The sequence below is a fragment of the Bubalus bubalis genome, chromosome 3 (assembly GCF_019923935.1).
Source record: "Bubalus bubalis isolate 160015118507 breed Murrah chromosome 3, NDDB_SH_1, whole genome shotgun sequence".
Lineage (NCBI taxonomy): Eukaryota > Metazoa > Chordata > Mammalia > Artiodactyla > Bovidae > Bubalus > Bubalus bubalis.
In genome coordinates, this window is record NC_059159.1 from 57,907,475 (window position 1) to 57,919,561 (window position 12,087).

Sequence of the window (12,087 nt, forward strand, 5' to 3'; positions counted from 1 at the left end):
GTGGTAATAAAAAATGGTACAATCTCTGAAATGGGGATTTAGTAATTTCTAATTTTGCTGGACTGGAAGAAACACAAGCTGGAATCAAGATTGCTGGGAGAAATATCAACAACCTCAGATATGCAGATGACACCACTCTTATGGCAGAAAGTGAAGAGGAACTCAAAAGCCTCTTGATGAAAGTGAAAGTGGAGAGTGAAAAAGTTGGCTTAAAGTTCAACATTCAGAAAATGAAGATCGTGGCATCCGGTCCCATCACTTCATGGGAAATAGATGGGAAAACAGTGGAAACAGCGTCAGATTTTATTTTTCTGGGCTCCAAAATCACTGAAGATGGTGACTGCAGCCATGAAATTAAAAGACGCTTACTTCTTGGAAGGAAAGTTATGACCAACCTAGATAGCATATTCAAAAGCAGAGGCATTACTTTGCCAACAAAGGTCCGTCTAGTCAAGGCTATGGTTTTTCCAGTGGTCATGTATGGATGTGAGAGTTGGACTGTGAAAAAGGCTGAGCGCCAGAGAATTGATGCTTTTGAACTGTGGTGTTGGAGAAGACTCTTGAGAGTCCCTTGGACTGCAAAGAGATCCAACCAGTCCATTCTGAAGGAGATCAGCCCTGGGATTTCTTTGGAAGGAATGATGCTAAAGCTGAAACTCCAGTACTTTGGCCACCTCATGTGAAGAGTTGACTCATTGGAAAAGACTCTGATGCTGGGAGGGATTGGGGGCAGGAGGAGAAGGGGATGACAGATGGCTGGATGGCATCACTGACTTGATGGATGTGAGTCTGGGTGAACTCCGGAAGTTGGCGATGGACAGGGAGGCCTGGTGTGCTGCGATTCATGGGGTCGCAAAGAGTCGGACATGACTGAGCGACTGAACTGAACTGAATTTACCCTCTGGGCTTTCCTGGTGGCTCAGTAGTAAAGAATCCACCTGGTAGTGCAGGAGACATGGGTTTGATCCCTGGGTCAGGAAGATCCCCTGGAGAAGGAAATGGCAACTCACTCCAGAATGCTTGTCTGGGAAATCCCATAGAGAGAAAACCCAGCATCCATGAGGTGGCAAAGGTGTCGGACACAACTTAGCAACTAAACAACAACAACAATTTACCCTCTAATACAACAATCTCATTTTTAGGAACCTTTCCAAAGATAATTTGGTGACCAATATAAAATGACTTGTATACTAGGTTAATTATTTGGCATAATCTGTAATCACCAAAAATTGCAAATAATTCAAATATCCATCAATAAAGTACTGGATAAATAAACTATGATATTGATATATTAAGAACAGAATACTAACAGTTACAACAAGGTACAAGGAAGAACTTTATAAACTGATATGAAGTGACCATCAGGACATAACTTTAGTTTACAAAAGGTCTGGTCAAAACATCATATACACAGGACTTCCCTGGTGACTCAGGGCTTCCCTGATGGCTCAGTTGGTAAAGAATCCACCTGCAATGCAGGAGACTCTGGTTTGATTCCCGGGTTGGGAAGACCCCCTGAAGAAGGGCAAGGCTACCCACTCCAGTATTCTTAGTCTTCCCTTGTGGCTCAGCTGGTAAAGAATCCACCTGCATTGCAGGAGACCTGGGTTCGGTCCCTGGGTTGGAAAGACTCCCTGAAGAAGGGCAAGGCTATCCACTCCAGTATTCTGGCCTGGAGAATTCCATGGACTGTATAGTCCATGGGGTAGCAAAGAGTCAGACAGGACAGAGGGACTTTCACTTTCACTTTCCTGGTGACTCAGTGGCAAAGAATCCATCTGCCAATGCAGGAGACACACGTTCAATCCCTGGTCCAGGAGGATCCTACAAGCTACAGAGCAACTAAGCTTGTGCACCACAACCATCCAGCCTGTGCTCCAGAGAAGCCCGCCATAGTGAGAAGCCCGCGCACCGCAACTAGAGAGTAGCCCCAGTTCTCTGCAGCTAGAGAAAAGCCCAAGCAGTGAGGACCCAGCACAGCCACAAATAAATAAATAAATAAAATCATTTCTAAAAAAACAACAAAAAATGCCACTATATATAATATGCTACCTTTTTGTTAAGAATGCACTGGCAAGTGGAGCCTGGGATATTGGGTGTTTGGGGACATCTTGCCTTAGTAATATACTTCTTTCTCATTAGCTTTATTTTGCCTTAAGAAGTTGAATAAAACTCTGTGCTGTCACAGAGCAAAGCTGTTCAGTACCAGTGCATGGAGCACTGTGGACAGAATTCTTCATCCACCACACAGCTGGGCCTGGCTTATGTCCCTAGGAGACTGAAGCTTCCCAGTGCTCCCAGGAGGAGGCATCAGAGAAAGATACTCTGACCTGACACCATTCTCTAGGAAAGACCTTAAAACTTGAGTCAACACTGGTGTATACTCGTTTACTACGTAAGCAAGAATAGAAGAATGTCTAATGTCCAGTAGAACTTTATATAGAATAAACAATCTTTTTGAGAAAAAATACAATTATATACACACATATATATGACGTGCATATATATTTACACGGATATATATTTGCTCATTCAAAAAGAAACAGTGAAAAGGAATTAAGAAAAAAGATGGCTATTTATAGGAGAAGGAGAGCACAGAAAGAAGGGTAAGACTGAAAGAAGGCCTTCTCTGAATACACTTTGTTATATGTGTGTCACATGTTTGCAGAATGGCCACCAATTCTTCCCATCTCTGTCTGGATGCCCCCAAGAATGTGGCTTTACTGTTCCTTCCATTAAAAAGTAAAGTCTGCAACTCTAGACCTTGAATTCGGACTTGTTACCTATATTGCTTCAGTCAATGGTGCATAAGCAAATGTGAGGAAAACAGACATTTGAAAACCACTCATGCCTGCTGCTGGGAACCACTCTGCACCATCTGAGAAAGCCTGACTTCACTGCCTGGAGGAGGGGAGACCAGGCTGAAAGAGACCTCAGTCATCCAACCTTCTAAACAAGGCCCCAGAACACATCAGTGAGGCCATCCTACAGGATCCGGTGCAGACCAGAACTGTCCACAGAATCATGACAAAGAATAAATGCTTGCTTGTTTTAAGGTATTAGAGCTTGTTACTCAGCAAACGTTAATTTTACATTATGTTATAGTTATACTGGAATTATAAAATATTTTGGATATTTAAAAAATCAGATCAAATGTTTAAAAATCCAGCTCTATAAATAATTCTAAAGAGAATGCAGGATTTACCCTATACCTTGATTTACAATGAAAGGTAATTACTCATCAGCCTTTTATTATCACTATCTTACACCGAGGTAGTTAGCTGTATGAAACTTTCCCCCAACATTCATTAATATTCTACATATTTTAAACTATGCTACTTCAGAACATATTAAATTTAATTTAGAAATTACTTTTCAAGTAGACTGGATGATACTACAGAAGATGTATTTTTATTCATGGTTTCACCACAACTGTAGCCTTGGATTTAACAGCTGCGTAAATGAAGATCTTGATGAAGAGTCTATAAAGTCTTCTTTTTCCTAAGATTGGAGAAGTAGAAAATAAATTGTCATATCTTAGAACAGTCAAATTTGATTTCAGCTTTGCAAAAAAACATATATACTTGGCATGTAAACAATATGTGTCTGTGTATAGATGACAGATGTATTTTATATATTTTAGGCTATGGCATTTTAGTCATTGCTGATAATATCCGAGAACTGTAGAGACAGTTCTATAGATAGATAGCTAGATGGAGTTATAGGACTATATCTATATCATTATATAAAAATCTGTATTTTCTAGCAGAAGTGAAGAACACAGTTTTTAAGTATTAGGTAACTATTGTAGCTTCCACCATTACTAAGCTTAAAAACCACATAATAATAAAAGACTGAGCAGAACGTCTCTTATGAGCACAAAGCTAGGAATTTTATAGTCAGATTGTCTGCAAAATAATTATACAATACAGTCTGAAAAAATTCATATTGTCTCACCTAACTATCTTGAGGGACTTCCTGCAGACATTACTCTGACTCATATTACTCCAAGAGCTTCTTAAATGCTTTCCTATAAAAAGAAAAAAAATACTATTCTTAATGTCTTATATAACTCCACTTGAAAATTACAGAGAATAGTACAGTTTCATTTAATTGAAAAAACTGTATTTGAACAGAGATTTACCACTTCTGCATAGGAAACACACATGAAGTACAAAAACTTGAAGTTGAAAAAGACGTCAGGATCATTTAGCACAACCCTCTTATTAAAGAAATGAGTAGTTACATTCAGTGGAGAAGGAAATGGCAACCCACTCCAGTATTCTTGCCTAGAGAATCCCGTGGACAGAGGAGCCTGATGGGCTGCTGTCCATAGGGTCGCACAGAGTCTGACACAACTGACGTGACTTAGCAGCAGCAGCTAGATTCAGAGATTGCGTTCTTTCCCTATGCAAATGAGAAATAGTCAGTTGTTGTTTTCCCAGATAGAACTCAGACTTCAGAGCCCACAGCATGGAACTTGACATCAGACAAGCCTGGGTTCCAATCTGAGCTTCTAGGCTCCTCCAAGTGTCGGTTTCTTCATAGGTACAGTAGGTAGTAGTGATGGTTTTAATACACATGTCACAATGTACCAAACTGTCTCAGTAGAAATATGTGCGATCTGTTATAAATCAATAATACCTTAGTAAAGTTAAATTTTTTAAAAAATCTGATTTTCAGTTAAGAACGTCAGCGTGACTTTGGCATGTGTCTTCTTTCCCTCTAAGCGCCCACTAATACAAGAGTAAAGGATTACAAACTGTATAAACTCATAATGTTAAAGAAAAAAATGAAAGAAAAGCCATGAGATGAAAAATTTCAATAAATTTCTGGAAGACAAAAAATAGACAGTAGGATGATAATTGGTAAAAAGAGGACTGAAGAAGCAGAAAGCTAGGGAAAGGCTTTGTAACACTTTTAAGTTTGAGCACACATAAAGAAAATGGTAATATCTGTAGGGTGTACTGGGGTAAACAGAGGTGGCATTTACACCTCTAAGAAGCCCAGGCATGCTACACCTCTAAGAAGCCCAAGGGCAACCACTAACTCAGCACACCATATCTGATTCATGGCAAAATTCTGACCTCAAAAACAGCTAGAGCTGTAGATCAACCTATCTTACAGAATCCCACAGAGGCTGAGGGCTCAGGACCATAGTTCTAAGCAGAGAGAAACTGAGGCAGAGAATTAAAATCTCTTCTCCAACTATTTAGGTGAAAGAAACCCTAGATTCTTTCATCAATAAATTAAACAGACTCTGAAAAAAGCACCAACTACCTTCTGGGATCCTAACACAGAGTTGTATCACTGGCCTGGGTGTTAAAAATCTGCTTCAACTTTCACAGCGCCTGTGGTAGCAAGCAACGGAAACTGGGAGCATGCGCATCAACAGCGGCAGGAAAGGGAAGCCCCCAAGCAACACTGCTGTCTGCAGCAAGAGTCCAATGGCCAGGAAGCAGGAAGTTTACTCAGTATCCCATGGACGGAGGAAGTGGGGGGAACTTGAGGGAAGAGCTTAAAATCCTAGGCCTTGACAGAGTAACGACCCAGAGTCAAAAGCTGTTACATCAGTCCACAAGACTAAGGCAGCTGTATTAGAGAGTTCAATTCTAAAAGTAAGTTTCTTTAAACACATTGGAGACTGCTTTATTAATACATGTTTGGAGAAGATTCCCAACCCTTCAGTGATGAAGTTTTGGTATTACAATAATAGTAGCAACTACCATTTGGTATCATGCGTCACACACTGTGCTAAGTATTTCAAATGTATTTATCTTAGTTAATACCATGGAAAATACATTAGATTTAAGTTAAAAAAAAAAAAAAAAAGCTGAGTTCAAATGGCAATACTGCTATATGGTAGCCATACAGTCTTAGAAAGTTACCTAACTTCCTGGCATCGCTTCATATTAAGGTAAGGACTCAAAGGGTTGCCAGGAGGATTAAGGGAGATGTAAAAAACTGAGCCCTCTTCAGTGTTACCAAAGCAAGTAAGATCTGGTAGTGATTTATCTTAACAGGGCACTGGGTCCCTGGATCATGGAATATCATCAGTTCAGTTCAGTTCAGTTGCTCAGTCGTGTCCAACTCTCTGCGACCCCATGAATCGTAGCACGCCAGGCCTCCCTGTCCATCACCAACTCCCGGAGTTCACTCAGACTCACGTCCATTGAGTCAGTGATGCCATCCAGCCATCTCATCCTCTGTCGTACCCATCTCCTCCTGCCCCCAATCCCTCCCAGCATCAGCATAATGGATGTGTCATTGTTAAATTCTATAATAGATTCCACATAGCGTCACTTAGACTTTTTACCACTTTAAAGTATTAAAACAGAATTTCGGTTTTTAAATTATTTCATTCACCTAATGTACCTGACATTGTCTTAAGTGCTGGAGGTAAAAAAAAAAAAAGCAAAGAGTCTATCCCTAGAGATAATCAAATGAACAGACATCAGGAGGGTGCTGAGTGCTCTGCCAGTGTTATACACTGGGTGCTGGGGACATGGAGGAGTCATCATGCAACATCAATACAGCCAGGCATGCTACTAGAGCATTTTACCCTCTGAGGAGCACCAGAAGATGGGCAATAAGCACCCATTTTACATTAAAAAAAAAAAATCAGTTAATGGAGAAACTATGTGACTTGTCTATGACCACAATGCTAAATAGCTGTAAAGCAGAATTTGAATCCAGTTCTACCTGGCTTCAAACGCAGGCTTTTTTCACTATAGCATGCTGGAAAACTAATTAATGTGGAAAAATGTCATCCTCCAACAAAGCAGGAAAAGAGTGTTAGTTAATGTAGTAATATGCTGTTTCTCTTTTATGAAAATGATGTTAGGTTGGTACAAAACTAATTGCGATTTTGGACTGTGAATTTCAAATCATTATAACTAGGCTCAAACACATATTTTATTAATCAAAACAGGAACCATTACAATCAACCCATTTTGCCAATGAGAAACAAGTTTGTTTATTTCTGTAGTTTAAAAATTCATGCTGTGGGATTCAATAAACTCTTGGAAAGCATTTTCTGCATCCTGCTGGTTGTGGAAACGTTTTGCCTGCAAAACATTCAGATGCTTGAAGAAGTGGTGATCAGTTGGTGAGACGTCAGGTGAATATGGTAGATGAGGCAAAATTTTATAGTCCAATTCGTTCAACTTTTGACGTGTTGGTTGTGAAATTCGTGGTTGGCTAGTGTTGTGCAGAATTGGGCCCTTTCTATAGATCAAAGCTGCTGCAGGCCTTGCAGTTTTTGGTGCATTTCGTCAATTTGCTGACCTTACATCTCAGATGTAATGGTTTTATGGGAATTCAGAAAGCTGTAGTGGATCAGACAGGCAGCAGACCAACAAACTGTGGCCCTGACCTTTGTTTGGTGCAAGTCTGGTTTTGGAAAGTGCTTTAGAGCTTCTCGGTCCGTCCACTGAGCTGGTCACTGCCGGCTGTTGTATACTATTCACTTTTTGTTACACGTCACAATCCCATTGGAAAACGGTTCATTGTAGTTGCACAGAGAAAAGGAAGATGACAGTTCAAAATGACAAGTTTTTTGATTTGCAGTCAGCTCACTGAGGCACCTACTTATCGAGTCTTTTCACCTTTCCAATTTGCCTCAAATGGATTTGTTTCAACAACGACCTTAGAATGGTCAATGTTGAGTTCTTTGACAATTTCTTGTGTAGCTGTAAGAGGATCAGCTTCAACGATGACTCTCAGTTGGTCACTGCTAACTTTCAATGGCCAGCCACTATGCTCCTCATCTTCAAAGTTCTTGTCTTCTTTGCAAAACTTCTTGAACCACCACTGCACTGTACTTCTGTCAGCAGTTCCTGGGCCAAATGTGTTGTTGATGTTGTGAGTTGGAGCTGCTGCCTTATGACACATTTATAAAATTGAGTAAGAAAACTGCTCATATTTCCTTTTGTCCAACATCATTTCCGTACTCTAAAATAAATATAAAATAAATAGCAAGAAATTAAGTCACTAGCAAAAAAATATAAAGCAAGAAATGTGTATTAAAATGATATAACCACATTTACTTAAGAATGTATTACAATTTGTTGTTGTTCAGTAGCTCAGTCATGTCTGACTCTTTGTAACCCCATGAACTAGAGCATACCGGGCTTCCCTGTCCTTCACCATCTCCCAGAGTTTGCTCAAACTCATGTCCTCTGAGTCGATGATCCCATCCAACCATTTCCTCCTCTGTCGCTCCCTCCTCCTCCTGCCCTCAATCTTTCCTAGAATCAGGGATTTTTTTTCCAATGAGTTGGCTCTTCGCATCAGGTGGCCAAAGTATTGGAGCTTCAGCTTCAGCATCAGTTCTTCCAATGAATATTCGGGACTGATTTCCTTTAGGATTGACTGGTTGGATCTCCTTGCAGTCTAAGGGACTCTCAAGAGTCTTCTCCAACACCAAAATACAAAAGCATCAATTCTTCAGCACTCAACCTTCTTTATGATCCAACTCTCACATTTCGTACATGACTACTGGAAAAACCATAGCTTTGACTAGATGGACCTTTGTTGGTAAAGTGATGTCTACTTTTTCATACACTGTCTAGGTTTGTCCGAGAAAAGAAAAACTTTTCTCCCAAGGAGGAAAGTGTCTTTTAATTTCAAGGCTGCAGTCACCATCCACAGTGATTTCGGAGCCTAAGAAAACAAAGTCTGTCACTGTTTTCATTTTTTCCTGTCTATTTGCCATGAAGTGATGGGACCAGATGCCATGATTTTTGTTTTTTGAATATTAAGTTTTAAGTCATCTTTTTCACTCTCCTCTTTCACTTTCATCAAGAGGGTTTTTAGTTCCTTTTCATTTCCTGTCATTAGAGTGGTATTATCTGCATTTATGAGCTTAATGATATTTCTCCCAGCAATCTTGATTCCAGCTTGTCCTTCATGTATTCCAATATCAAATGACAAATTTCAACAATGAAAAAACTGCAATTACATTTGCACCAACCTAAATTAAACTTCTTTATAATAATGAAATTGGTTTAATCTTATCTATCCAAAGAGCAGGCCTTTTTTTTTGTTTTTGCCTCCACATGAAAAGGTATCCATTGTCATATTCTTAAAAATCCTAAAATGCCTTTTCTTTCCCTCTGCTTTGCTTGCCTCCTGTTCTGTCCTTTACACAAGCAAGCAGGCCTTCAATTGATAGGGGTTCGTGTAATGTTACATCTCCACCCCAGCACCCCAACTTCACAGCATTAATGAATGACACAGAAAGAAAACACTATTCTTTCAATAATATTTTGAAAGAAAATATTTTGTTTTTCTTGTTTGGTGACTCATAACCGAAAAAGGTTAGGTCAGCAAAAACAGAGAAAGTGAAATGCTGGAGAAAAATAGAAGATGGATCTATTTTGGAAAAAAAATTAAGAGTTTTACTTTGATATATAACTCCCACAACTGCATTAAAAGTTTTATTCCATATAATTAAAAATCTCATCAGATAAAAATCTGCCTACCATGCATGTTTGAATAATAGATTTAATAATTTATATTCTCAGAGATGTGACATTCATTACTTGCTAAAACTAGTTCTTTTTACTAGACCAAAAATAAAGAAAACAAATGGCAAAGGGATAAACACATCTAACAGATATTATGCTAAATGTTAACTTGATTAAATTATCATAATGAAATATTTTTATTTTTAAAATTTAAATAAGTAAATACATTGCAGTGGGGAAATATGTGTGCGTGCGTGTGTGTGTGTGTGTGTGTGTGTGTGTGTGTGTATGCGTGTGTGTACATATGTTTAATCTCAGTTGTGTCTCTTTGCAGCCCCATGGATTGTAATCTACCAGTCTCCTCTGCCGATGGAATTATCCAGGCCATATGTATCTAAATATACGGGCTTCCCAGGTGGCACTAGTGGTAAAGAACTCACCTGCCAAAGGAGGAGACCTAAGATGTGGATTCAGTCCCCTGGTCGAGAAGATCCTCTGGAGGAGGGCATGGTAACCCATTCCAGTATTCTTGCCTGGAGAATCCCATGGACTGTGGAGCCCAGTTGGCTACAGTCCATGAGGTCGCAAAGAGCTGGTCATGACTGAAGTGACTCCGCATGCACACATGCATGTATACAGCCATCCTATTCACCTGCACACCATCTCTAAGCAGTTAGGTATCCACTATTTCAGTTTCTTATGAATCCTTTTAGTTCTTTTAAATACAATAAACAAGGATGAATAAATATTCTGAATCCTTAACTTTCGTTTTGACACAGAAAGTAGCTACAATCAGGCACAAAACATCCAGCTGTTCAGGCTGTGCACTGTAAAATCCCAGAGGCTACAGGTCATACAGACTCTTGATGCGGACAGGTCCTGTCGAGTGTGTGTTAGCCTTGCATACTATATGCACTACTATACAACCTGTTTCTTTTTTTAACTTAATATATAACTTGGAATTCTTTTCATATATTTTACATGGCATACTAACTGTTTTTAACAATTGTATGGTATTCTACTTTATGTATGACTGTATTTATTTATTCCCTTCTGATAGATATTTAGATTGCTTGAAATTTTTTGCTATTATAAACATGCTATAATAAAATCTTTATATATAGGTCATATTACACCTGTACAAATATATTTGTAAGATAAATTTAGAAAAATCAATTTATACACCTGCTAATCTGACAGAAAATGCCAAACTACCCTATATCAGAATTGTACTAATTACCACTCCATCAACAGCAGTTGCCTGTTACTGCAAATTCTCACCAATATGATATACTATATATCTTGGATTTGACAGTTATATTGATGAAAATGGTTTCTTAATGTAGCCTGAGTGAGGCTGAGCATTTCTTTATGGTTTCAGAATTTTTTATGTAAACTGTGCATTCCTTTTGCCAGTTTTTTTTATTCATTGTTAGCTTTTCTTTGTCGAGTTTCTAGTTCTTAAATTCTAGGGAGATTATTCCTGTGTATGCACTAAGAACTGCAAGCATATCTTCCTCCTTTTGTTCTTCAGTTTAGTTCAGTTCAGTTCAGTCACTTAGTCATTTGTGCCTCTGCAACCCCATGCACTGCAGCATGCCAGGCTTCCCTGTATCACCAACTAGGGAGCTTATTCACACTCATGTTCATTGAGTTTGTGATGTCATCCAACCATCTCATCCTCGGTCATTCCCTTCTCCTCCCACTTTCAATCTTTCCAGCATCAGGGTCTTTTCCAACGAGTCAGCTCTTCACATCAGGTGGCCAAAGTATTGGAGTTTCAGCTTCAGCATCAATACTTCCAATGAATATTCAGGACTGATTTCCTTTAGGATAGACTGATTTGATCTCCTGTAGTCCAAGGGACTCTCAAGAGTCTTCTCCAACATCACAGTTCAAAAGCATCAATTCTTCAGTGCTCAGCTTTCGTTATAGTCCAAATCTCACATCCATACATGACTACTGGAAATACCATAGCTTTGACCAGACAGACTTTTGTAGGCAAAGTAATGTCTCTGCTTTTTAATATGCTGCCTAGGTTAGTCATAGCTTTTCCTCCAAGGAGCAAGCATCTTTTAATTTCATGGCTGCAATCATCATCTGCAGTGATTTTGGAGCCCCCCAAAATAAAGTCTTTCACTGTTTCCACTGTTTTCCCATCTATTTCCCATGAAGTGATGGGACCGGATGCCATGATCTTTGTTTTCTGAATGCTGAGTTTTAAGCCAACTTTTTCACTCTCCTCTTTCACTTTCATCAAGAGGCTCTTTAGTTCTTCTTCACTTTCCGCCATTTGGGTGGTGTCATCTGCATATCTGAGGTTATTTCATTCATAGTTACAGGGTTTTTTTTTTGTTTAGGCAAAAGTTTGTGGCTAAATTTATCTTTTCTTTTATGATTTTCGGTTTAAGTCAAATGTAAGTCCTTCCCCACTCCAAAGTCACAAAAAAACCCTCACATTTTCTTTCAGTACTTTTTATAGTTTCATTCTAAAATCGTTCACCCATTTGGAATCCATCTAGTCCACAGAATAAGAGAGAGATCCAACTTTTCTTTCCCCCAAAGATCACTCAGTTGTCGCAAGCACATTTATTAAATAAACTATTGTTTACCCAAT

General features: G+C 39.1%; 1 protein-coding gene across 5 annotated transcripts in view; it reads right to left on the reverse strand.

Annotated features, from left to right (window-relative positions):
• Positions 1-12,087, reverse strand: part of STXBP4 (syntaxin binding protein 4) — a 235,071-nt gene that overhangs the window by 200,622 nt on the left and 22,362 nt on the right. For 4 of the 5 annotated variants that reach the window (XM_044939655.2, XM_044939654.2, XM_044939657.2 and 1 more), the window contains exons 2-3: positions 3,958-4,030; positions 3,373-3,501 (exon numbers count right to left, since the gene is read on the reverse strand). The exons of the other annotated variant lie outside the window; for it this stretch is intronic. In XM_044939655.2, the coding sequence (XP_044795590.2) occupies positions 3,373-3,419 (47 nt within the window). In that variant the 5' untranslated portion in view covers positions 3,420-3,501; positions 3,958-4,030. The remainder of the gene's footprint in view (positions 1-3,372; positions 3,502-3,957; positions 4,031-12,087) is intronic. 5 annotated transcript variants of the gene reach the window in all.